The following is a 26499-nucleotide window of genomic DNA, read 5'->3' as shown; positions in this document are numbered from 1 at the left end:
CCATATCTTTCTTTTTCCTGACCTGCAGCCTCTAAAAGGGTGGTCATGTTACTTCCCTAAAATGAATTCTGTATCAAAGGAGAATTTGTTAAGGGCTTTCAGAACCGCAGAATTAATGTGTCCTCTTTTTCCCCTCTTTGGAATGGCGGTGTGGGGGAGAGGGTGCAGTAGTTTCCTGTTTGTAGTACTGTAGTGGGGGGAGGAGAAAACTGAAGCTGCTCCTTATACCGTAGGGATGCATGGTTAACATGTGTTTTCTAATGCTGCGGCCACTCTGGAGCATGTGATTCTGGGTGAAAGGGGATTTTCATTATGGTGGTTTTCACAGGTTTTCCATTATTTGCTTCCAGGTTCTTCTTGTCTGTGGAAAGAGCAACAGATTGGCTCATGTGTCTGAACCAAGCACTTGTGTTTATTCTCTGACATTTGAAACGCCACTTGTTTGCCACCCACACTCTCTCTTAGGTAGGATCATTTGATCTGCTGCTCATGGGGGTGATTGAGGAGTTGCTGGGATCATAGTATATACAGCTTGTGTTGCAAGCTGTATATGCCAGGGTTAAGGCTGAGATCCACTCAGGCATGCATAAGAAAGAGTAGTTGTCCAAACTATAATGTCCTACTGTACCAGTGCATGTAACATAAATGCAATCACAGGTAGTTTTGGCCACTTTGTGTACAGCGGAAAACAAAATCCATTGAGGCAAAGGAAGAGGAAGCAGCCCTGATGGACATTTCTCTAGAATCCATGGCAGCCTTGCTTCCCATTCACAACATTGTGCCCTAGCAATTCTTTTCAGGCAATTAGTGCTGGCCAAATGACCCATGAGATCGCCCTATCCAAGGTGTGCAAATAGCTATAGCAACAAAACCCATACCACACTTGGGAGGAAGGAAGCAGCCTATGCATGCAGCCCTGCTCTCCGGGCCTGCCTTCAGACAAGGCCTTGGCAGAGTAGTCGCCAGTATTAGCATCCACCTTTGCAAGTGAGCCAAGACTGACATTCTTCTCAGATCTATAAACATGAAGAGGCTTTCCCCCAAAAGCAAATAGCAAACCATGTGAAACTCACACAAGGGAAAAAGAACTTTTCCATATAATAATTATTTCCAAGCGCAAAGATTAATGCAAAAATAATGGTTTACTCTCATTCACAATTCTTTCAAATGACTTACATGGTACATGGTGTATTGGACGATAAGTCATTTGACAGAATTGTGAATGAGAGTAAATCATTATTTTTGCATTAATCTTTGCGCTTGGAAATAATTATTATATGGAAAAGTTCTTTTTCCCCTGTGTGGGTTTCACGTGGTTTGCTAATTCCTCTCAGATCGGCTGGCTAGCTCCATGGTGTCATGTATAGCAAACACGTACAAAAAAACAAGGGGAAGGGGTCAAGTATTCCCGGACATACAACTTTTCCTGTTCAGGTGAGGATTGGAACACTTTAAACAACAGAGTCTTGCCAATGGGAAAAGGCTCTTCTCTGTTCAAGTACATCACAGAAGGAATGGGGCTGGGGAAGAGTCATACCCCTGCGGGGAGATGGTAAAGGGCCCCGTAACATAAAATTTACCTTTGAGGAGTGTTTTACCTGTCATGATGGCAGATTCTAAAGGATGGAGGTGTGGGAGCAGGATACTCCAAGGTACTCCAGACACTCTCCATTACAGTCTCCCATCTCGTCCCATAAAACTTGAGGTGCACATAGTACAGATTGAGGAAGCTTCCTGTGGAGCCCAAGCCCAGGTTTAGCACACTTGCATCCCTGGGTTCAAACGTTACGTATCGTCTGCTTAAAGAATGTTAGGAGAAGCATTACAGGCACACATGGGAGGTAGGGTGCTGCAGCCCATCAGAGTTGAGTTATTGGACCATCCAGAGTTGCCTGCCATTTTGCCCAGCCATTGCCATCTTAGGCAGGTACATGTCTGCAACTTCCATTTCCCCGTTCCAACCAGACCTTAACCCCAGTTTGGTTTTTCATCTCACCAGCAGTATCGGTAGGGGAGTAGCGAGAGATTGAGCTTTCGAGGTCCTCTGCCACTCTTAACGGGTGATTAAATTGTAGACTGCTCTGACAGATTCTCTTGACAGATTTCCCAGGCCCCCTTCCTGGCACATCTTGAAGTCAGCTGAGGTGAATATCGAGGGAATGTGGCACAGCTGGGGTAGACATGGAGCTGGCAACTTGTGTATTTCCACTCGGCCCCCCAAGGTTTTGACAGCCACATGTCAGGTGCCCATCTACCCATTATAGGATTTTCTTCCTGGGTGTGACTGGGTTTATTTTTGTTTTTGTGCTCACTCTTGAACATTTTAAAAAGGCACAGGAGCCTAGGAGGGTGGGATGGGTGGCAGTCCCACAGGAAAAACAGAGTCCTACTGCAGGTCTTTCTGTAGGTCGGGGCTTGACTGCTCCCAAGCCCCAGGCAGCCAGCCGGCCATGGTCCCCAGGAATTTTCTTGCAGCACCTAGTATTTTTTTTAGCAATGGTTTTATTATGATATCCCGGGTTACCCCTATATTTATTTATGTTCCTCAGTGCTTTTATCATATCATTACTTAAATAAATTTATGGTATGGGGCGGGGGGCGGGGGGAGCCAGTATGATGGACTGGATAATGATAGACTAAGATCTTGGCAACCCAAGTTCTGTTCTGTGCTTTTCCACGGAAGCTGGCTGGATGCTCTTGGGCCAGTCCCACGTTCTTAGCCTAAACTTCCTCAAAAGGTTGTTGTGAGGATAAAATGGGGGAAAGCAAAAGGGTGCAGGCTGTTTTGGGTCCCCATTGGGGGAAATACGGGGAATAAATGAAGTTAGACGAAGGTTTAAGAAAACCTGAAGTGGTCAGTGCTAGATACTGTAGTAGCAGTAATGAAAAAGTATGGTTATACAAACAGCTTAAGGTAAAGAGTGAGTGTGGTGCTTAAATTTGGGGGCTGATTCCTAGACTGGAAGATAATTCGTCAAGGCTTGCTGTAGTCTCACTTGTAAACAGGATTGTGTTGGTTGCGGGGAACCCTTTTTCCTCTGCACTTTAAAGGGCTGCCTGTAGAGTAGCAAAGACTGTACCCACTCATGGATTGTGAGCAAGTTCCTGGGCCTTCCGTGTTCATTTGTGGCAGATAGAAGAGCGATGGGGCTGTTGCCAGCTGGCGCTCCTCCAGGCATCGTGTTCTTTCTTGTGACTTGGTCCACCATTAGTGATAACTTGGGAATGATAATGTCACTGAGACATAATATCTGATCACACATTGAGACTCTTGATGGCAGTGACTGCTGGACTTCATGTACCACAGCTCTGATCCTGCTACAAATAGTCACAGATACTCGGCTAGAAATAAGATAGCTTTGCTCTGGAGTGGCTGGTAATCCCACACAAGTAGAGTTGGTGTTTCTTGTGTCTTACAATGACGTCCGGTGGTAGCTTCCTTGTATTTATGAATAAGAAGCCAAAGCTTCCGTGTCTTGTGCCCTAGCAACTGCCTTTGCTTCCTTCATATGTGAAATTACTAGATGGAGCTATTCTCTCCCAAGAATTTGTGTAGTCTCCTTTTAAGAAGTCATTGTTCTAGGGGGCATCACTAAATCTCGTGGCAGCAATGCCCATAAATGAGTTCTGTGCTATATGGAAAAATGTCCACTGCCCACCAACTCCCGTCTGTGCTCCTGAGTGTTAGTATTTCTAATTCCCAAGAGGACCCGTCCCCTTAGCACATAATTTTTTTTAAAAAAAATTGTTTATTAATACAAATAAAGGCCCATGGAAAGGGCAGAAAAACAAGAGTAAGAAAAGAGTAAACAGTTACAGAATTTGAAACTTTGAAAAGAAAAAGAACAATAATACATATTTCCTTCTCTACAACACATCTTTTTTTATATAGCAAAATTAGTCTCTCCAAAATTTTCTTTTCCACTACTGCCTCCCTTCTACTTGTTTTATGTTCCCTCATTATCTTCTTAATGATCAAAACCACAAATCATCAAGTCACTATTCCTCATTTCGTGCAGGAAGTCAAAGAGTTTCCAGTTAGCCAAAAAGATAGACAATGTTTTGTCTCTGAGCAACGCTGTAAATTTCGCCATCTCCGCTAACTCTGTCATTTTCATAGTCCAGTCCTCTATTGAAGGTAATTCCGTATTTTTCCATTTCTGTGCATACAACAGCCTAGCTGCAGTAGTCATATATAGAAATAAAGTCCCATGCCAATTTTCCAACTGTTTGTCCATTAATCCCAACAAAAAGGCTTCTGGTTTAAACTGTACGGTAGTCTTTAGTATTTTTTGTATGACCATATGAATCTGGGTCCAAATTTTTTTAGCTTTATGGCAAGTCCACCAGAGATGATAAAATGTTCCTTCTTGTTTCTCTCATTTCCAACATTTGACATACCTTTACTCATTTTGGCTGATCTATCAGGAGACATATACTACCGATACATCATTTTATAAAAATTTTATTTAATTCTAACGCTCAACGTAAATTTAAGCCCCTTTACCCTCATATTTTTCCATTGGTCCATCATTATACCCAAAATTTTTTGCCCATTTTACCATACAATCTTTCACAGATTTTTCTTCCATTTCAAATTTCAGTAACAACTTAAACATTTTGGAAATAACATGTTCATCATTTGAACAAAGCTCTTTTTCACTCTTTTCCTGCCCAAAGCCGCATAATTTTTTATCTAATTTAAGTCTTTCTATAAGCTGAACATATGTAGACATTTATAAGCCTTTGCTGCCAACTCCTCTCGTCTTCAATTTGCAGTCTTCTCGTGAAAATTCTATTAAATCTCCGTAAGTCAACCATCCCTGTTTGAAAGTCATCTCCCTTCTGCAGAACGCTTCCTGTGTTGAAATCCGAAGTGGTGTCTTCTGTGTTAATCTCCATTTATATTTATTCCAAATTCTCAAAGTAGCTCTCTGAATATAATGATTTTTGAAGTCTGCATTGACCTTTACTTTGTCATACCACAAATAGGCATGCCGTCTGAATCTCAAGTCATATCCTTCCAACGTCAAGAGTTTCTTTCAGAAGCATCCATTCCTTCATCCACGTTAGACATGCAGAGGCATAATACGCTTTCAAGTCTAGTAGACCAAGTCCGCCGCTCTCCTTCGCATCCTGTAGAAGTTTAAATGTGACCCTTGTTTTTTTCCCTTCCCATATAATTGTTGAAATATCCTTTTGCCACTGCTTAAATGGTGCATCTGAAATTAACACAGGTAATGTCTGGAAGAGGAATAACATTCTAGGTAAAACATTCATCTTGATAACTGATATTCTTCCTAACAAGGATAACTGCACTCCATCCCATCTTAACATACCTTTTAAAAATTTCTTCCATGTCTTTATGTAATTGTTTGGAAATGGCATACAGTTCATCCCCGTTAGCGTAATACCTAAATATTTTACCTTTTTTTTCAAACTCATCAATTCCTGATATTTAATATCCATATTTTTGTCAATATTTTCATTTTCTGATCATTTATTTTAAAACCTGCCAGAGCACCAAATTCAATTTCTCCCATCAGTATTTCAATTCCATCTAACAGGTCCTCCAGAAACAAGACTAATTCGTCTGTTAAGGCTCTTAATTTATGTGACTCTTTTTTAGTTTTAACACTCTTGATCGTCCTGTCTAATACCTCCATTCAAGACCTCCAATACCAAAATGAAAAGGAGTGGTGACAGCAGACAACCTTGATGTGTTTCTTTCTGACTCTCGCATGGTTTAGTTAATTATCTTTCTTCTAAATTAAACAGTAAATTGAAAGTTATACAATCTTACACAACCAAAAAGTATATAAACAGTACAGTTATAAAAGTCTTGGGAATAAAACAAGCAGTACATTTAAGATTCTTTAACCTAATAAACTAATTATTACGTATTTGGCTTCCCTAAGCCTAGATACATAACATTTCTCCTTCTCTCTCCTTCCCTCCATCCCTCTAGGCTTCTATATCAATTGGTTTAGCCTAAATAATCAAAGAAATCCTTCCATTTTTTCCAGAAGTCGGTTATCGGTCTATTTTGTAAGTAAGTAGTCAGTGTGGCCATTGAAGCATATCCGTGAACCTTTTCTCTCCACTCTGGGAGACCAAGACAAGCATCGCCTTTCCATTTTCCTGCAAATAATACTCTCGTTGCTATCACCATATGACGGAAGAGATCTCCTTTCTCTTTTCTCACATTAGTTGTAAAATATTTAAGAGCATACTTCTTGGATTTATGGTTGTTGTGGGTTTTCCGGGCTGTATTGCCGTGGTCTTGGCATTGTAGTTCCTGACGTTTCACCAGCAGCTGTGGCTGGCATCTTCAGAGGTGTAGCACCAAAAGACAGAGATCTCTCAGTGTCACAGTGTGGAAAAGATGTAGGTCATTTGTATCTACTCAGGAGGGGTGGGGTTGAGCTGAGTCATCCTGTAAGAGTTTCCCAGGGTGTGGAATGCTAATGGCGGGAGGCTTCACTGTATCCTGAGGAGGTTCTTTTGCATATGGATTGGTGCTTGATGTGCTAATCTTCTCTGCAGGGCTATTGTCGGGGATAGAGTGTTTTGTTAGCCTGGTGTTTTTCAGAACTGGAAACCATGCTCTGTTCATTCTTAAGGTTTCTTCTTTCCTGTTGAAGTTTTGCTTATGCTTTGAATTTCAATGGCTTCCCTGTGGATTTAATTCAAATCTGTGGATTTGTGGATTCAAATTCAAATTTTTGGATTTAATTCAAATCTGAGTTTGAGGATCTTTTGCATCTCTTCATGTATTTTTATCCAGTATTTTTGTGATTCCTTATAAGTCCACCACACATGGTAAAATGTTGCATCCATATTCTGACACTTCCAGCAATGTCCACTGTAACCCTTACTAATCCTTGCAATATCTTTGGAAGTCTTGTACCATCTAAAAAGCATTTTATACTAATTTTCTCTCAATAACTGGCAGCCTGTACATTTTATGTCTTTAGTCCATAAATTTCCCCATAAGTCCCTCAGAATAGATTCCCCAAAATTTTGCATCCATTTTATCATACAAGTTTTAACTTGCTCCATTTCTGTATGGTGTTGCAGTAATATTTTGTAAATCTTCTCCAATAGATGTGACAAGTCTCTAGATATTAATAGTTCATAATTGTGTTTTTGCTCTCAGCCTGCCGCCTTCTTTATGAGTTTGATCCTTCAGTCTTGATACTATTTGGTGATAAGTCAGCCAAGGAATGTTTTTGCCTTGTGCCTGGATTTCTTGCCAAGTTTTTGTGTGTCCTTCTTTGTCTATCATTGATTCATAGCTGGGTTGATCAGTTCTGTTTCTAACTGCTGCATCATAATAGGTGTTAATTGGCAACATCAATGGGAAAATTGGACTCAATCTGTTTCTGCATTGGAACTAAGTTTTAAGCAGTCCATCCCTTACAATATAGGTCCCATTTTGTTTATGAATAGATTTGCATGATTTCTTTATCCAAAATAATTATGGATACCTTCTTTAGCATCCGCTGTTTCCAATTTAATATGTCTACTGCTTGGACTCATAATCCAGTCTGTTATCCAAACTAATGCTGCTGCTTGGTGATACAATGTGATGTTTGGTACAGCTAATCCTCCTCGGTTTTTGTCATCTTGCAATACTTTGAGTCTTATCCTTGGTTTCTTTTCTTTCCATATAAAGTCATGTCTTGCTTTCTGCCATCTATTGAAAATCTTTTGTTAGATGAAAATTGGGACAATTTGAAATAGGAAATTCAATTTAGGTAATATATTCATTTTAACAGTTGTGATTCTAATTATCTTTATAAAGGTTCTAATTTCATGATGATACATTTATCCCTATTTTATTGGCTTTGTAACAATGGTGCAGTCGGTTATTTTTCTTATCTTTTCACATTCCTCTTTTGTTGTCGAGAGTAACGTTAACTTTGTTTTCTTCTTATTCAATTTATATCTAGAATGTTGCCCAAATCTTATTTGTTCTATTGCATAAATCAGGGAAGTATGTGGATTTGTTACTGATATAACCACATCATCTGTGTAGCTTTTCATCTTGTACGTCTCTTTTCCCTCCTTTATTTCAGCAATTCGGCTGTCTTGTCTAATTCTCACTGCCAAAACTTCAAGCGCAATGAAAAACAATAGTGGTGAGATTGGGCATCTTTGATGTGTTCCTTCTCTGTGAACCATTCACTGAAATTGCAGCTTGCTGTTTGGTGTAAATACTTTGAATCCAATTCAAAAACTCATTCCCACAATTCATTCTTTGCAGTGCTTTCATAAGAAACTTCCAAGAAATGTTGTCAAAAGCTTTTTCAGCATCAACAAACATAAATGCAGTTTTTTCACCTTTTTGTCTTGAATATTCAATTGCACTGAGAAGGTTTCTGATACTATCTTTCATATACCTCTTCGGGACAAAGCCTGTTTGATCTTCGTGTATTACCTCTGAAATGCATCTTCTCAGTCTTTGAGCCATTTTTGTAAATTTTTGTAAATATCTTATAGTCCACATTCAACAGAGAGGTAGGCCTGTATCATTGCATTATTAAGGTTATATTTGCTTCTCGCCATGTCAGTGGTAAAATCTTCTTATTGTATCTGATTCATCACTCTTTGCAGTGGTATGGTCAATATATTCTCAAAAGATTTGTAATAAGCAGCTGTAAATCCATCCAGACCTGAAGCTTTTGTAGTTTTCAAATTTTAATTGCAGAATTTACTTCTTGTATTGTTATTGCTTGGTTTAAGATAATTCTATGCTCAGTGGTAAATTCTTTAATTGGTGTCTCTTGTATATTTCTCCATCTCTTCTTCATTTATTGATTCTTCTTCGTAGAGATTAGAAAAGAAACCTTTAATTTGCTCTTTTATTTCCTGATCTCGGTAAATTACTTGGTTGCCATCCCTAATTCCCAGTATCCTTCTCTTCTCTGCCTCTTTCCTCAGAGAATATACCAAATATCTTCCAGACTTATTTGCAGCTTCAAAATATCTATGCTTTATATACTTTCTGTCTCCAATAAATCCAATTTGTTCTTTAGCTGTCGAAGGCTGTGACACAGAGATCTCTGTCTTTTGGTGCTACACCTCTGAAGATACCAGTCACAGCTGCTGGCGAAACGTTAGGAGCTACAATGCCAAGACCACGGCTATACAGCCCAGAAAATCCACAACAACCATTGTTCTTTAGCTGCTTAATTTCTTCACATTTGTCTATATCCCGTGTTCTTTTATGGTCTTGTTCCAATTTTTTCAATTTTGGGGTTAGATTGTCTCTTGCTTCAAACTTGATTTTTTTTTTGACGCTGTTGCCATCAGTATTCCTCTTAGATATGCTTTACTTGCTTCCCAAATTGTTGTAGGGTTGGTATCATTTGTCGTATTTATTCTAAAATAGTCAATTCTTCCCTGCATTTTTTCAGTACATCTTGATTTAAAAGTAACATATCATCCAATCTCCATCTTTTTTCTCTCTTAATGTCTGCTTGGTATACTATCTGTATTGGATAATGATCTGCTATGATCCTTGGGTGAATTTCTGCTTTAACTACTTGTGTCAGAAGGCTCTTAGATATCTAAGACATGTCGATTCTGGAATATGTTTGATGTCTTATGTGAGAAGAATGTATAGTTTCTGTCCTTTTTATGCAGCAATCTGACATATAATTAAATACACACTTAGAAAGGTTTCATCACACCCTTGTCGATCTATCAGTTTTACAGTTCAAGACACCATTCATGTCTCCAAAAATGAGAGTCTCTCCTTCCTAAAAGTTTCTGGAAAAATCTCTCAGAATTTCTTCTGGCCGTCATTTGGTGCATATAATGAGACCAAAGACCCCGCTTGCCCATGTGGAAGGGTCTTATTTTTAAGGCCACATATCTCCCATCCTCATCTTTCAATTCTTACAGAGTTTCCAAGATTTGATTGTTGAAATATATGGCCACCCCATTTTTCTTCAGATGCAATGAAGATATGTAAATCTTGCCTAGTTTTAGTAAATGTTCTTGATGTTTTTGATTTGAGTTTCTTGGATGCATATAACATCTGCCCTTAATTTCTTCAAATGATTAAATATTCTTGATGTTTTAGTGGGAGAGTTTAAACCATTCACATTAACCAAAATTATCTTAATCCCATTCGTTTTTCTTCTGCTGCTGCTTCTGTTAGCTTATTGCTCCTTCCTTCTCATTACCTGTAGAGTTGGTATTGTCCGAACTTGATGATTGGTCTGTTTCATCCGATTGCAAATCTTGTAATAAATCTCGTTCCGTAGCGATGTTACTGTTTTGTAACCTTGACTCAAAAATATTTCCAATCCACTAGGAATTTTCCAGCAGTATCTTATTTCTTTCTGCTGCAAAAATTTCATCAGGTTCCCAAATCCTTTACGCTTTTTAATTGTTATTGGTGGTAGGTCTTGAAATATCTGTATCTCTTTCCCTTCTATTTCCAATGGTTCCTTCCTATGTTGCTGAAGAATAGTATCCATTGTTTTCTTGTGTGGAAAATGAACTAATATATCTCTTGGAAGTTTATATTGGGTCACGTGAAGTTCTGAAGATTTGTTCAATTTCTGGAAAATCTCCTTGGACTTTACATTGTTTTGAATCAACTTTCGAGATGATCCAACATGACGCCTAAATAGGAGTCTCTGGACAGAGCTCTTCAATCAACTTAGTCTCTGGGCCTGTTGCCAGTGGCTTCAAGCCAGGTAGGCTGCGAAACAACAGCCTTTACCTGCCTCTGATAAGAGGAACCCACGCAAGTGCTGTGGTTTTAATCCTGGGGCTGTTATCTGGTCATTCTAATGAGTGGCCAGGTTCCATCTCCAGAACTCGGAACGCACCATGCAATCTTTGCGGAGAGAAGTTGAGCTGCTTTGTAAGCATCAAGGCTACCGGATCACTAAGGTATTTTTCATCTATGCTTTTACTGTAAGTGCAAGATATTTTTCTTTCATGTTTCTTTAATCTTATACAACAGATTTATATTAATGGAACAGATATAACTTTTGACTACTTTTAACTACAGCAGACTTCCAATATGTTTTTTCCTGGACGGGACTGTTTATTTACACAGCGTTGAGTATTTTCTTCTGTGACTGAATTTTATCAGCAGATAAGTTTTAATTGGATGAGTATTGACTCTTCTGAGCAATTTGAAGAAGGTCTGGGATTACAGCCAACAGCTAATTTCTTTTGCTTATCACTTGTTAACTAAAGAACAACAGCTTTTCTACCCCCCCCCCCTTTCTCCATCCGCCCTGACTGGTTTTTTTGCTTTGGATGGTTAAAACATGTTTCTTTTCTCCTTTTTACCTGTGCCGAGATTCTGGTAGACTGTATTTTGTTTTGTGTCATGACTTCAAGTGATCTTATCTAGTGAATTATAATTATTTGGAATAATTGGAATTGGAACCACTTAGCAATAAGAATGGATTAAAACTTCTATTTACTTTCTGAAATTTGGAATATATTTCTTGGGACAATCATAACCCTGTGGATTAAAGTGGATATAATCATTTTGAATCCTCCTGGCTTGTTTATTCTGTACAGTGAGTTCCTATGGATTGTTTTTTTAATATTAAAAACTGCATAGTTAAAAATAGCTGGAAAAGGGTTTCTATCTGGACACTAAGAATTTTTGATCAGGTGCTACCATCTGCTGGACAGTTGAAATTTTTCTCTTAGGTTCTTTTTCAAAACTGATTCAAGATCTATTTTTGTTCTAGAGGGGATTTACATTGTTACTATATACTGTCTGCGGTGCTGCCATCTGTTGGACAGTTGAAGAATTTTTCAAGATCACTTTCTGTCCTAGAGGGGACTTGCAGTGTTACTACATACCTTCTGCTTTGTCTCAATATACCATTTAATAATAATTTGAACTATATCAATGGGTTTGGGGGTTTTTTTGAGGTCAGGGGGATGTAAATTGTTATGTTATTGCTGTATGGAAAGGTTGTTGGCAGCTGTCAGGAGATGAAGGAGACTAGCTGAAGTCCACAGAATGGCCCAAGGGCACTAGAAAAGGCGAACGTGAACTCTGCTCTGAAGATGAAATTGATCTGATAACAGAAAAGGTTTTGTTTTTCACAGCAAGCTCTAATGTCGGAGTTGGCCCCAAATACTAAAAACAGAGTAGGAGGGATCCAGAAGGAGGTTCAAGATCTGTCAGTTCACTTTCAAAATGTGGACAAATCATTCTCTGGAATCAGAAAGAATAAACAAAATTTTAAGACTGAGGTTTCAACTGGATTGTAAGAAATAACAAAAAATGGAAGAAAATAAACAGCATTCAAGAGATAAAAGAACAACACAAAGAATTAAAAGAACCACAAGACCGCATTGAAGCACTGCAAACACAACAGACAGCGTCTATTAAAAAAGCTGAACAAAGAGTAGAGCCGTTAGAAATTCAACTCATGAGTAGAGATGGGAACAGAACGAAAAAATGAACTGCTTGGTTCGTGGTTCATTTTCACAGAACACGAACTTAACAAACTTAACCGATTTCTGAATCTGTTTGGGGGGCCCAGGACGGCCCCCTTCATGCTCAGAGAGCCCAGAGTCGCAGGAAGTTTTCAGTAGGCTCTCCTCCAGCCACCCTCCAAGTTTCGTGAAGATTGCAATATGGATCCCCGAGTTATTGAGTCTCAAAACTGGTGCCCCCGGGAAAGTCCCATTCAGTAGAATTGGAGCCATCAATGGCAATTGCCTTACGCCTCCATTTGAAGTGACGGAACCTCAAAAGAGGGTCATGTCTGTGACCAGCCCCTCCTCATGAGTGGGCTCGTGGAGGCATCTGGCTGCCTCCCAACTCGCTGGCCATGGGGCTGGCCACCGCCCGATGGCACCCCCTGTGCCTGCCCGCATGGCCCTATGGGCAACCGCACAGCTGGCATGTGGGACATGTTGGCAGCTGCCCTCTTCTCACAGGTGGGCTTGGAGAGGTGTCCGGCCGCCTCGCAACTCTGGGGCAGGGGGGTCTTGCTGGTGCCCCTGGGAAACTCCCATTCAGTAGAATTGGAGTCATCAATAGCAATTGCCTTATGCCTTCATTTGAAGTGATGGACCCCTGGAAGTGGGTCATGTCTGTGGCTGCTCCCTCCTCATGGGCAGGCTCAGGGAGGCATCTGGCCACCTCCCAACTGGGGTGGGGGATCTTGTCACCGCTCATCAGTACCCCCATGTGTCCGCCTGCAAGGCTCTATGGGTGAATGCATGGCTGGTGTGTGGGTCATGTCGGCGACCACCCCCTCCTCGTGGGTGGGCTCAAGGAAGTGGCCAGATGCCTCCTAACTCTGGGGCAGGGGGTCTTGCCCCTGAGACAGTCCCATCCAGTAGAATTGGAGCCATCAATGGCAATTGCCTCATGCCTTCATTTGAAGTGATGGACCCCCAGAAGTGGGTCATGTCTGTGGCTGCTCCTTCCTCATGAGTGGGCTCGGAGAGACATCTGGCCACCTCTTAACTCAGTGGCCAGGGCTGGCCTGACGGCACCCCCTGTGCCCGCCTACACGACCCCACAGGCAACTGCACAGCTGGCACGTGGCTCAGGTCGGCGGCTGCCCCTTCTCACAAGTGGGCTCAGGGAGGCACCTGGCTACCTCCCAACTCAGTGGCTGGGGGGTCTTGCTACCGCCTGTACCCGCCCACATGACCCTACGGTCATGCCTCCCAACTCAGTGGCTGGGGGGTCTTGCTACTGCCTGTACCTGCCCACATGACCCTACGGTCATGCCTTCCAACTCAGTGGCTGGGGGGTCTTGCTACCCCCCAGCCACTGTACCCGCCCACATGACCCTACGGGCGACCACACAGCTGGCATGTGGGTCATGTCAGCAGCTGCCCCCTCCTCAAGGGTGGGCTCTGGGAGACATCTACCACCTCCCAACTCCGGGGCAGGTGTTCTTCCACCACCCAGCAGCACCCTCCTGTGCTGGTGTGTGGGTCATGACAGCAGCCGCCCCTCCTCACAGTGGCCTTGGGGAGGCGTCCGGCTGCCTCCCAACTCCAGGGAGCGGGGTCTTTCCACCACCTGGCAGCACCCCCGTGCCCGCCTGCACAGCCCTATGAGTGACCGCACAGCTGGCATGTGGGACTTGTCGGTGGCCACCTCCTCCTCCTCGTGGTTGGGGAGGTGAGAGTTACTTCCCCAAAAGGTGCCGAAGTCCCATGGATGGTGTGCAGGGTACCCTCCCTGGATGGGAAAGCAACTGGTACCCATCTTGTGCTAAGAAGCAGTGAGTGACTGGCCGCTAAAAAAATTCACCTGGACATGGCAGCACTGATGGAGACCTCCCCCTCCTTGGGATGAGGCTATTCTAAGTCCCGCTGGCGTGGTTCTTGGGGTCCTATTATCATCCCCCTGCGTGAGGCCCCTCCCCCCTAGAAGACGTGGCTGCTGACCAAACCAACCCAAGTCTGCATCACATGTTCGTCGTAGCATTTCATATAATTTGTTGAATATTTGCACATTATCACAGTATTTGATATCACATTGCTGCATGTTCTCACCTAATTACACATCAGAACACTTCCTGAGTATGAGAATTAGATTCTAAGACTCCTCTGAGATGAGGTGGCTGTCATGGATCCCTTTCCCTCTTTGGGCGGAGGCCTTTCTAAGTCCCTGGGATAGGATGTGGCAACCACAGACTTCACCCACCGGCCAGCCGTGGTGGCAATGAGAGGACCCCTTCCCATTGGGGAGTAAAAGCAGACAGGACAGGTGCTCAACCAAATTTCCCCAGGCAAGGTCTGCCCAGGAGAGCAGTGTGCAGCTGAATGGTGGCGTGGAGAAGTGGCGGCTGTTGCTGGCACCTGCCGGGTGCGGCAGATCCCTGTCAGGGAGGGGGACACCTGGCCCTCCCCCAGTGGGAAAGCTGAACAACACAACAACATCATGCGCTCCCTCCCATGGAAGCAAAACGTCCCGGCTGTACAGGCAGCACCAAATAAGCGGCTCGGACACGGCTGGCTCAGGAAGAACAACGTGGCGTCATGTCGGCATGGAAGAGTTGGGCAGTCCCCAGCATGTCCCACTTGCCAGATGTGGCGGCAAGTCCCTGACCCACCCACCAGATGTGGCAGGTCGCAGTCAGGGTGTGAGGAGACCATGTCCCACCCGCCAGATGTGGCGGCAAGTCCCTGACCCACCCACCAGACTTGGTGGGTCACAGTCAGGATGGGGGGGAGACCTGGCCTTCCCCCAACAGGAAAGCTGAGCGAGGCAGCGACATTGTGCGCTTCCCTTCCTTGCATGCAGGGGCGACATCCCGGCTGTGCAGGCAGCACCAAATAAGCAGGTCAGACGTGGCTGGCCCAGGAAGAGCAGTGTATGGCATCCTGCCAGCATGGAAGACTTGGACAGTCACCAGCATGTCTTACCTGCCAGACGTGGTGGCAACGAAGGAACTCCTTCCCCCTGGCACGGAGGAGACACCATGCTCCCACTGTGCTCTACAATTATATGTGCAAAGCTGTCCCTCATGCCGAGGAGTGTTGGACACAGACATCACTGACCCACCTGCTGGCGGGTGCAAATAAGAAGGGTGCACAATATAAGCAGCCTGGAAGAGGCCGGATCATGAGATCAGCGATCAGAGCAATGCAGTGACATCTTGCGTGCCCGTCCCTTGACCACAAAGAGGGAGTGAGGGGTGTACTGCAGACAGGGAGAGTCCCTGGAGTTTCTGATGCAGAGGACTGGGATGATGCTCCAAACCCCACCCATTCCTCTTCAGATCCCTCCTCCTCCACAAACAGCTTCACCAGGTCCACTCCCAGCAGCGTAGGAAAGACCACTTCTGCCTCCGCCACAGGCTCCATGGATGGATCAGAAGTGAGAGACTCTGCTGCCAGACAGACTCCCCCCCCCCCAAAGAACTGCTGCTGCTGGCCTCTGAGGGGCCACATACTCTGCCCTATTTCCCCCCACGACCAGTCTTGCCTATCAAGGAATGCTTAATAGTGGTGCAGTAAAACAAAAGCCAAAACAGAGAGGAACCACTGGGAACAATGCAGGACAAACTTGACAGTGAGGGAGTGAGGCAGCAAGAAGCGGCCCTGACACTGGGATTGGGTGTGTTGAGCCCCAAAACCACCACCACCCAGTCACTGTCCCCGGCTGGACAGGGGCTCAGAATAAAGCCACTGTGTGGGCACTGATAGTGTGCGCAGTGGAGACAGTGGAGCAACCCCGTGCAGGTGTGTGAGTCTGAGAGTGAGCAAGAGCCCCTGGCCCCCAAGCCCACTTCCAACCAATCACTAGCCTTGGCTATATAGGTATTCACAAATAAATCACAGTGTGGGTGCTGATGGTGTGTGCGCAAAGCATAGGTGAGCTGCACCAGAGAAGCATGTGAGTGGGGAGCCTGTGCAGACAGTAAAGCAACCCATGCAGTTGTGAGTCAGCGGACGGCCCCCAAAACCACCTCCACGCAGTCACTGTCCTCAGCTGGACAGGGGCTCAAAATAAAATCCAGTGTGGGCACTGATGGTGTGCGCAGTGGAGACAGTGGAGCAACCCCATGCAGGTGTGAGTCAGTGCACCAGAGGCACAAGCCCCCCAAAACACCACCCAGTCACTGGCACTGACTGCAGAGGCATGCAAAAGAAAACTAAAGGGCACTAACGGGGTGTGCAGAAAAAGGGCAAACTGCACTTCACCACACAAGTGCACACAGAGAGCTAACAGAAAGGTCAGGATCCCGGGGGGGGGGGGGGGGGCACAAAACAAACCAGAAGTGAGACCCTCCAATAAGAAGAGAAAGAAAGAAAGAAAAGCAAATAAAAGTTAAGCTCCTTGGAGGGGGGCGGGGGAGGCCACAAACCCCCAGAAACCAAAGCCTCCAAAAAGCAGAGAAAAGCAAATAAAAATCTTGGTCAAGCAAGACCACGATTCTGCTCAAAGGCCTAACACTAGGCTGGGGTAGGAGAAGGTGAAAAGCTGAGACTAGGATGCGGGGGGGGGGGGGGGAGAAAGGAAAAAAGCACCCTTTTCCCAAACATCTCCTCAGTCCCCAGTAAGAAAAAGCAGCAAGCAAGAAAAAAGAAAGGCTTTCCAGCCCCTTTTCCAGCAGCCAGAAGTGCAGGCCAAAGATCCCTCCCAAGTTCCCAACCCTACAGCCAGCCAGCAAGTTCTCCCTCTCCCACTCTAAAGAAACTGAAACCAGGAATCACACGGCTTCCCCTATTTATGGAAAAAGCCAAGATTGAACAACACAGGAGCACTCTGGTTGGCAGAAAGACCTGCCTAACATGGTTTGGGAGGAAGAGATTGGTGTTACCATGGCTGCTGAAAGCCCATCTCCTCAGTTGCCTTAGAGATTCTAACCCTCCCATTTTCCTGGCTGGATGGGCCAGAATGGGAGCTCTCTAGTTGATAGGGACAGCTGCCAATCAAGCCCGGAGGCCTCAGATTGGAGGCAACCTAAAGACTGCACCGTTGCCTGGGCGATGGAGTGTTTGGCGCCAAAAGTGTCTGAACTGGCCACGGAATGGTAAGAAAAATTAGTTTGGTTCAGAAAAACGCGGTCCCACGGAATGGGTGGTTCTTTGAATACGAACCAGCCGTTCCTTCCAGAATTTTGTTTTGTGGTTCATTTCGTGCCCATCTCTACTCAGGAGTAAGAATCTGAGATTTTGCAGCATCCCAGAAGCAATAGGGCTTCAAGATCTTGAGAATGAATTTTGAAGGTTTAGTTAATTTTCCATTTACAATAATTTTGACGTTCTGTGAAGTATAAATCAATTTCACCCATTTTATAAATTTTTCCCTAAACTTCAACTTTTCTGACTTCAAATAGGAAAACCCAGTTCAAATTGTCAAAGGCCTTTCCAGCATCCAAAAAAAAATAAGAGCTGCTTGTTTTTCATTATGTTTATCCAGATGCTCCACTATATCCAACACAGTTCTGATACCATCTTTCAACTATCTTTTCGGTAAAAAGCTGCTTTGATCCTTGTAGATAAAGTCTTTAAGCACATGCTTAAGTCTTCTGCTAAGATCCAGGTAAATAATTTATAATCATTATTCAGCAGTGATATAGGTCTATAGTTTTTTTCCTAATGTCAAATCTTGTCCTCCTTTAGGGATCAACGTAATATTTGCATCTTTCCAGGTCTCTGGTGTCACCCATTCATCCTGTGGACCTGAATATGGAAATGACCTGATTTCTGAATAAACTCCATTTGACTAAGTGCTGGTGTCTTACTGCAAGTGGGCCAGAGATCTGTCTGCTGTATCCTGTCATCCATCTGGCTTCTTGCCTCCCAATAAAATTGAATTCATTGTATTTTGCAAGGGTATCAAAATCTCATCTTCAGTGCATTTATAATACCGACCCGGCTGTCCATCTGGGCCCTGGTGTCTTCCCTACTTTCATCTTCTTAATTGCTTCCACCCCCTCTTGAATTGTTATTGGGCCATTCATCACTTGATGTTGTTCCTCCGTGATTTTAAGTAAATTCTGTTTTACTAAATATTCATTTTCTTTAAGGAAACCTCCTGTCTTCTATACATATTGGAATAGTATTTAAAAAGAGTGTTTTGGATGGCCCAATTATCTGTTAACATAGCATTCCTCTCTTGCAATTTTAAAATCAATTTCTTCTCTCTTTTCTCAGTTTATAAGCTAACCATCTTCCCGGTTTATTAGCTAACTCAAAGTTTTCCTGTTTGACATATTTCAATTTTTTCTCTAAATCTGTTATTGTTATCATTGATAGCTGTTGTTGCAGATATTTTATCTCCTGTTGCACCTTAACATCCCCTGGCACAGTTCTTAGCACATCATTGATTATTTTATTCAGTGATTGACTTAGTCTAAAAAGTTTTAAATGTCCAAGTATGTTGTGTTTGTTAGAGCATCCTTACCCGTACTGCTGTTATGCCATTCAAAGATGTTCAAAAGGTTGGTGGGACTCAGCTTTTTTTAAGAAAACACCTGCTGATTCTTCCTCAGGAAAGGGTTGTTCCTTTAATGTTAATAGTATATTTAATGATAGTTTCTGCCAATGTACACAGAACAGAAGTTAGGAGAATTGGCCTGTAGTTGCCCAGATCCTTACTAGGAAAAAAGGGTTAATTTGTGACGTGTCTAGCCCCCTTGTAGGGAGGCTGATTTTACTAGCAATTTGCATGTTCTTATTTATTTTTTTTAAATCCTGTCTTACCTCCTCAGACTAAAGGCAGCTAACAAAGTGGCAAAAGTAGCTAGGATGCAAGTCTCCTCATAACCAACCAGCATCAAGTTAAAACCAATTCAGAATTATAAAACAGTTATAAACCAGTACATACAGTGTTTTTGTTAGGTGGTCAACAGCTTCATGTTTGGCTTCCCTAAGAGAACTGCTGAGCCTGTGCCATCTGGTCCCAGTGACTGACTCATTTTTATTAGCCCTAGAATTTCATATTGTGTTGCCTCTATTTGGCTTGGTTTTTTAGATGCCTCCCTAAAAAGAGTAGTTAGTTGTCTCACATCTTGTACACTGAAGACAGGGTATGGTAAATATATGCCCCATGTTTATAGTGTAGGAGATGCAAGGGGGGTAGAAAGGCTTGCTTAGCTGCAGGGGCTGGGTGCGGAGGAGTCGTGCCTCCCGTGCCCTTTCGCATCCCTCAGTGGCAGCTTTGGAGCGGAGGCTCTGTTGGGTGTTTGCATCTGAGCCAGTGTTGTTTCTTGCATTTGGTAATTTGGGTTATTTGTATTGAGGGCCCCCATTGCCAAAGTTGCTCTCTGTTTCTTGAACTTTGTGGAAAGGGTGATATAAATGTATGCTTTGGTGGTGATGTTACTAGCTGGAAGCCTCCTTTCGTTCTCACTGCGGGGCTTGGAGGGCAGTGATGGTTAAACGGTGGCTTTTGTTAACTTAAGCGGGCATCTTCAGTTGCTGCCGTACTGTTACACCGTCATCAGGGGCAGGACTGCCTGGCATGAACTGGACCTCAGGATTCCCCCTGAGCCCTGGCCTGTATCAACAACGACTTGTCTGCCCTGGTTCCTCTGATGTAACCACGAGGCAACACTGATGTAGAGCCATCTCCACGGATGCAAGTGGGTTTAGAACCGTTTTTATCCTTGTCCCTCACGCAGACAGCATTCATTAATCAGGGCTATACTCCCAGTCTGCCACTGATCAGGGAGTGAGGAGTCCCATAGACTGAATAACTGAGTCACCGTGCGAAATGTCACACTCAGGGGCAGTATCCCTTTCCTTTGGCAGTGTATCCAGCCTTGCCTGAAGACCTCCAAAGAAGGTGGGATGACCTAGAGCAGTCACTTTATGAAGAGCTGATCACAAAACAGGTTTGCAACTTGCCATTTGGATTAATTCCTGCACATTGGGAAGCCCTAGTTTTGATTACCTACATACATCTTCAGGAACTGATCGTACTACATTGTCGTTTATAGCTAGGTAGATTTAAACCACTGGGTTTTTTCTAATCAAAGATTTGCTTTTTATGTATGTTGGAGCTTTTAAAATTTCAATTTATAGCAAAAGTTAAAAAAGCTAACCTAATGTACATAAAAAGCTGGGCAAAATTCAAACATGTTACAGCCTACAGTAAACCCTTCAAATAAAGCTTTTTCTGTATAAAAGTATCATGGATGTAATAACTCCTCTGTTAAATGTGTTGTTGTGGGCTTCCTTCTGGGCCCGGGGACAAGCCAGTTGATATTGCAGGCACTCAACTCCCGGAGGGTGTCCCACTGGGCGTGCTGCCAAGGTCATTCCCTGAGCCCACCTCCTATACCCCGTCTTATTTCATGCCCTGCAGTGTTTTCATTTCCCCAGTTACAGCATCGATGACTTTACAGATGAAAGAGTCTCTGGGTGTTGTTTTCCATCTTACTGAAGATCAGTCTTGTCCCCCAGTGAGCTTCCTTGCATCTAGAAAGCCCTAAAGGTTTGCCGGAGTTTTGGAGCTTCTCATGGTCGGTTGACCTAACCTAGCTTCTGCTTCAGGGTTTTAGATTCTCAGTTGCATTAAAAATTGGATCTGATCAGTCACAACAGATTCTGGTAGGTTTCACACAACACAGCTGTTTGTCTTTTTCCAAAAATACCCAGTTTTAGTATTGATTGCTATTCTGCATTTTCCTGTGTCTGTGGAAACCATACACCTAATTATAGCCTAATCCTACCCATTTTTTTGGCAGAAGGTCCCACTTTGTCCAAGGGGCTTACTTCCAAATAAGACAGACTGCATTTAATTGCAGTCTTGGCCTTCAAGAAAGTGGACCTGGCTTAGTACCTTTGCATAGATACTGACAAAGCCGAGCAGAGGCAGTTCTTGTCTAGAAACAGTTTTACACTGTGTGTCTAGGCTACCTGGCTAAAGGTTTTGGACAACTGTCCTAAGGTCTAGGATGTATAAAGCTTCTGTTTAGCTTCTGACCAATATAGTTAGAGCAGCTAGGAAAATCATTCATTGTCTCAGAAAAACATGCATTTCACAATGGGAAATTTTTAAAAATCCATTTACCCAGGTTTATTGATTGAAGAACTAGTGTTTTATCATTTATTAGCATTTCTATCCAGCCACAGAAACAAGAGATGAAAATCAAACAGGTGGCTTTGGGAAGAAATAGTGTTCAATTTGATGTTTTTGTTTTTCCAGGGGTACAAGAAAAGGTTGAGAGAGATCTTTGAAGAAGCCACATTTTTTAAATCAACAAGAGAGAGACAGAGTGACCAAAACAATAAAAACCTTCAGCATCCAGAATTTGAATCTCTGGAAAAGTGCAATAAGGTACAGACACTGGCAAGACACCAGCACTAAGGTGCAGATACTGGCTTTGCTGGTGACTCATGGATACCCTTAGCTTGCTGTTCAAGTGGAGCCTCTTACTGAATAAATGGTCAGTGTTGTGGTTAGAGAGTCAGACTAGGATCTGGTTCAAAATCCAGGTTCAAATCCCCACTCTACTGCGGATGCTCAGTGGACCTTCGGCCTGTTGCCCTCTCTTTCTGCCTCACCTACTTCACAGGGTTGTCGGATGGAGGAAAATAGAATGATGGTATAAGCTGCTTTGGGTCCCCATTGAAGAGAAGAATGGAGTATAAATATCTAAATAAATAACTACTGGGTGGGGGTGGGAGAGTTAAGAGCTGCCCTAACAAAAGCAACCTACAAACGTGGTCCAAGTGAGAGGAGTATTGTGGAGTTAAATGGATAATTGCAAAGATCCTTGGAACTGCAAAAACCTCTGTGGGTTGTTGGGTTAATTAGAGCAAATCCTAGGAAGCCGCCTTTTCTGTACTGATGTGTGTCTGTTTCTCCACTTGGCCATTTGGTATCTACTGAACTTTGTACTTAAGTGAGATTAACTTCTTTCCCGTCTTTCAGGAATATCAATGCCTTTCCAAAGATGTACAGAAACTTAAAGATTTGTTAACTCAGCATGGAGTTGCATATGAAACTGTCCTGAGTAAGTGTAACAAAATTCTTTCCCACTTTTTAAAGAACTGTAGAACTGTAAGGTGCCAGTTTGGGAATTGGTATCACTGAATTTAGTGTGATTCAAAATCAGCTTCTAGATTTTTTGGTATAATACCTGAATAACTTGCCCCACCCCCAACATGCCTTTGGTTAGGAGACTCCTAAGTAAGTCAAGAGCCCGTGTTCCAGTGAATGAGTGCTCCCCCATCCATCTCTGTGGGGGGGGGGCAGCTGTGGGCACCTAACAGGGAGAGCAATGCACATCAAACATGGAAATGAATATGGGGGGGGGGGGGCTGGCAGTGGAGGATTTTACTTTGAATTGCCTGAAAAGGCTTTAAATTACTGCAGCCAAATCAGAAGCAGAGAGGTTGCTTAGGCAGCTGAGTGAGGGTGAATGCTGAGTTGGAGCTTTCAGCCTGCATCAGATGAGAGCATTTGGACTTCCATCATTTCTCTGCCTCTTTTTGCCCTTTTGTTGGTAGATAAAAGTTTCCTAAAATCTGTCTGCATTGCCCTGCTTTATGGGATTCTCAGCTTGGGCACTGAAAGCAGAGATTATTCAGTTTTGGTTTGTCTTGCATTTTGATGATAGAGGTAATGAAATATTTTGGCATTTAATAGAACTTTTCCCTTGTTAAATACTATACGTGCTGCTCGGTGTGTTAAGTTTTGGTAGGACTCACTGAATGGCACGTGGCGTCCTGCAGGGGGCGATGCTCTCCCCTCTGGTGTTCAGTCTTTATATGTGCCACGTCACCCAGCTGGTGCGGAGTTTCAGACTGGGTTGTCACCAGTATGAAGATGACACCCAGTTGTATCTGTTGATGGGTGGCCGACCTGGCGCTGCCCCGGATGCCCTTCTGAGAGCTTTGGAGACAATGTCTGGTTGGGTGAAGCCAAGCAGATTGGAGTTGAACCCTGCGAAGACGGAGGTCCTGTACTTGGACTGTGGGCTGTCAGATGCGAGGTTCCGTCTCCCAGCCTTTGGGGAGGCCCTGTTGGTGCCCTTCTCGTCAGTTAGGAGTCTTGGCGTGAAATTGGATTCCTCCCTGTCTATGGAGGCCCAAATCGCGTCTGTTGCCCAGTCTGCTTTTTTCCACCTGCGGCAAGCCAGGCAACTTGCCCCCTACCTCTCAGCCCAGGACCTAATGACAGTGATTCATGCAATGGTCACCTCCAGGCTGGACTACTATAACTCACTCTACGCAGGGCTTCCCTTGGGTCTGACCCAGAAACTACAGCGGGTCCAGAACGCTGCTGCTTGTGTCCTGATGGGTTTTCCATACAGGACACACATTACACCAATTTTACAGCAGCTTCACTGGCTCCCCGTGGAATTCTGGATCCATTTCAAGGTGTTGGTTTCAACCTTTAAAGCCCTAAATGGATTGGGACCAGCATACCTGAGGGACTGTCTCTCCCAGTATATGCCCTGGAGAGCGCTTCATTCAGCGGGTAAAAACTTACTGGTGATCCCTAGCCGTAGGGAGGCTCATTTGGCCTCGACCAGGGCCAGGGCCTTTTCGGTCCTGGCTCCAACCTGGTGGAACTCTCTGTCTGAGGACACCCAGGTCCGCCAGGAACTTGCATCATTTTGGCAGGCCTGCAAGACGGAGATGTTCCACCAGGCTTACGGTTGAGGCCAGTGCCAGGGCCATCATTGAGCCTCCCACCGGTCTCCGGTATTCGAGTCCAGCTCGTGTGTCTGTCTACCTCCTCTTTGTATACTGAGGGCAGGAATGTGTAGCCAACTATATCAGGTTTTTGTATATATATAATTTTAATTGCTGAATTTTATTGTAAAATTTGCTAAGCAATTGTATTTTATGACTGTTGTACCCCGTCCTGAGCCCACTTGTGCGGAGGGCAGGTTAAACACCCAATAAACTAAACTAAACTAATGTGTACAACTATGTAGATTGCACTGTGTGGATGGGAGTTCAGCCACAGCCAACCACTTTCTGTTTTCTAGTTGGAAACAGTGAAGATGAGCGTACCATTCCAAAAGCGGTGACAGAAACACCAGCTCTTACAACTGCCCCCCAAATCGAGAGGCGCCAGCATGGAGACGCCGGACTCCGAAACGACTCCCTGTGAAGGAATCCACCTGGCCAGTCTGCTCAGCGCTGGCTCCTTCATGCTCCGTTCTTCTGACCCTAAACCTTGCCTGAACCACTTTTCCTGGTAGGTCTGCATTCGATATAATTCTCGGATATGAAGGCCGGAGGAGCTCCATAGTGAATTTCTGCCTGGAGAAGGACCGTGGATATCAACGACTTTCACAAGATGTACAGAAATTCATGGATTCGTGTTTTGTAACATAACTCTGCAGGCCATCGGGCTATGTGATGCAGTGTCTCAGGCCACAGGAGAAACTTAAATGGTGGCTTCTAGGAATACTTGCTGTGGTGCTATAGCCCCTGTGATCTTACCTACCTTCCCACACCAGAACAAGCGGCGTATTTTGGGTCTTGACCACATGAAGTGAAAATACTGTGGGGATTTCTTCCCAAGACGATACAGCTGATAAGTCCAGTCTAAACAGGAGGGTGCCTGTGTTTGGTGAATTTTTAATAAAGATACATACTTGAAAGTGGGCCAAAAATTCAGCAAAGGCCTCTCATTTGTTTGGGTTGAGCATCTGCCTGTTGCTGACCAATGCACGTGTCTTTGCAGCATTTTGGGTTAAGGGGATGGACTTCCGTGTTGTTAAGTATTTTGCTTGGGATGAGAGAGTTGGCTTTTTAAAAAAGTACTTCTAAAGCACTTTTGTGTTACAATCTAGTTTCTTGCTACTTATCCAACTGCTTTGGGGTTGGGCTGTTCAGTTCCTGTTTAGCTGTTGCAGATTTCTTGCACTCTCATGCATTTATTTTGTATTTCTAAAATATGTCTGTTTTAGAAACAGCAGACTTTGTAAAAGTTCCTCATTTTCCTTGACAGCCTGTGATGCAGGCTGCAATATCAGCAGCTGCCTGGCTTTACTGGAGAACAAAGAGCTGAAAGCAAACATATGCTCAGGTCACTGCAAACTTCTAAAGGGGCCCCAACATACTGCCACAGGATTGATCTTACTGTGCACTGCCACAACCACACTCAATACAACACTATGCTTCTGACAACAACACTATGCTTCTGACAACAACACTATGTAGTTGTTGGTGAACTGCTTTGAACTCTTAATTGAAGAGAAGTGGTATAAAAATCAAATAAAAATGAAAACAGTGCACCCAGGAGTGGGTTAAGAGAGCAAACAGGCAGCAACAAAGGGTTCTCTGCTCTTGGTCTCTCGAGACAAGGCCAGGAATTGGGGCCCTGCTTTGACCAATGTATAAAATGCTCTTTGGTCAAAGCCGAGCCCCGATTCCTGACCTTGTCTCCTCCCAAGATTTTGCCTGGAAGCACTCCCCCCCCCCCCGGGTCTCCTTACAGCCGCTTTCTCCTTTTGTCTTCCAACACCTTACACGTCTCATCTTAGAAAAGGGGGGAAATTTGATGCTGGATGGGCCCTCCTCCTCCTCCTTTATGGGTTGTGGGACCTCCCCCACCCCTAGTTCTTCTTCACATCTAAGCCACTGTGGAGGTGAGGGTCAAGGATGCCAGTCCACCTGTTGGGCAACCATACTAATAAAGTACTACTTGGGTTCCCTTGTCATGGCATTTCTTATTCCTGTGGGGGGGGTGTGTGTGGAATCAAGCAGGAGGCAGGGGCTGGCTTAGATCTGACTGGCGTCCAGGAAGCAAGGAGAGGGAATGAGGTTGACGCTAAGGCCTGGGAGCAGAGTTTGACCTGGCTTGTCCTCTCTCGGTACATTACAGTCATCTTTTTGATTTCAGAAATCCCTTTAAGGTGGCAGTGGGGAGTTAGCCTCTGAATCAGAGGAGCTGTGGTGGGGGGCCTTGTTCACTGACAGGTGAAGAAAGCAGCTCCCTGGAGCTTGGGGGTCACTGACTCAAAGGGGATTCTTTGCTTGAGTAGACAGGCAGAGATGTGGTGGGCTAGCTTCAGGAGACGCCCCTTTTCTCAGACCCCAAGATAA

General features: G+C 44.0%; 1 protein-coding gene across 1 annotated transcript in view; it reads left to right on the top strand.

Moving 5' to 3' along the window:
* Positions 1–26182, top strand: part of GNPTG (N-acetylglucosamine-1-phosphate transferase subunit gamma) — a 28346-nt gene extending 2164 nt beyond the window's left edge. The window contains exons 7-11 of the mRNA XM_054993178.1: positions 351–465; positions 20236–20318; positions 21635–21766; positions 22364–22445; positions 24432–26182. Coding sequence (XP_054849153.1) covers positions 351–465; positions 20236–20318; positions 21635–21766; positions 22364–22445; positions 24432–24556 — 537 coding nt within the window. The 3' untranslated portion in view covers positions 24557–26182. The remainder of the gene's footprint in view (positions 1–350; positions 466–20235; positions 20319–21634; positions 21767–22363; positions 22446–24431) is intronic.
* Positions 26183–26499: the final 317 nt, after the last annotated feature.

This window comes from Eublepharis macularius, chromosome 12 (assembly GCF_028583425.1).
Source record: "Eublepharis macularius isolate TG4126 chromosome 12, MPM_Emac_v1.0, whole genome shotgun sequence".
In the NCBI taxonomy this organism is placed as follows: Eukaryota; Metazoa; Chordata; class Lepidosauria; order Squamata; family Eublepharidae; genus Eublepharis; species Eublepharis macularius.
This window is presented reverse-complemented; position numbering and strand designations above follow the sequence as displayed.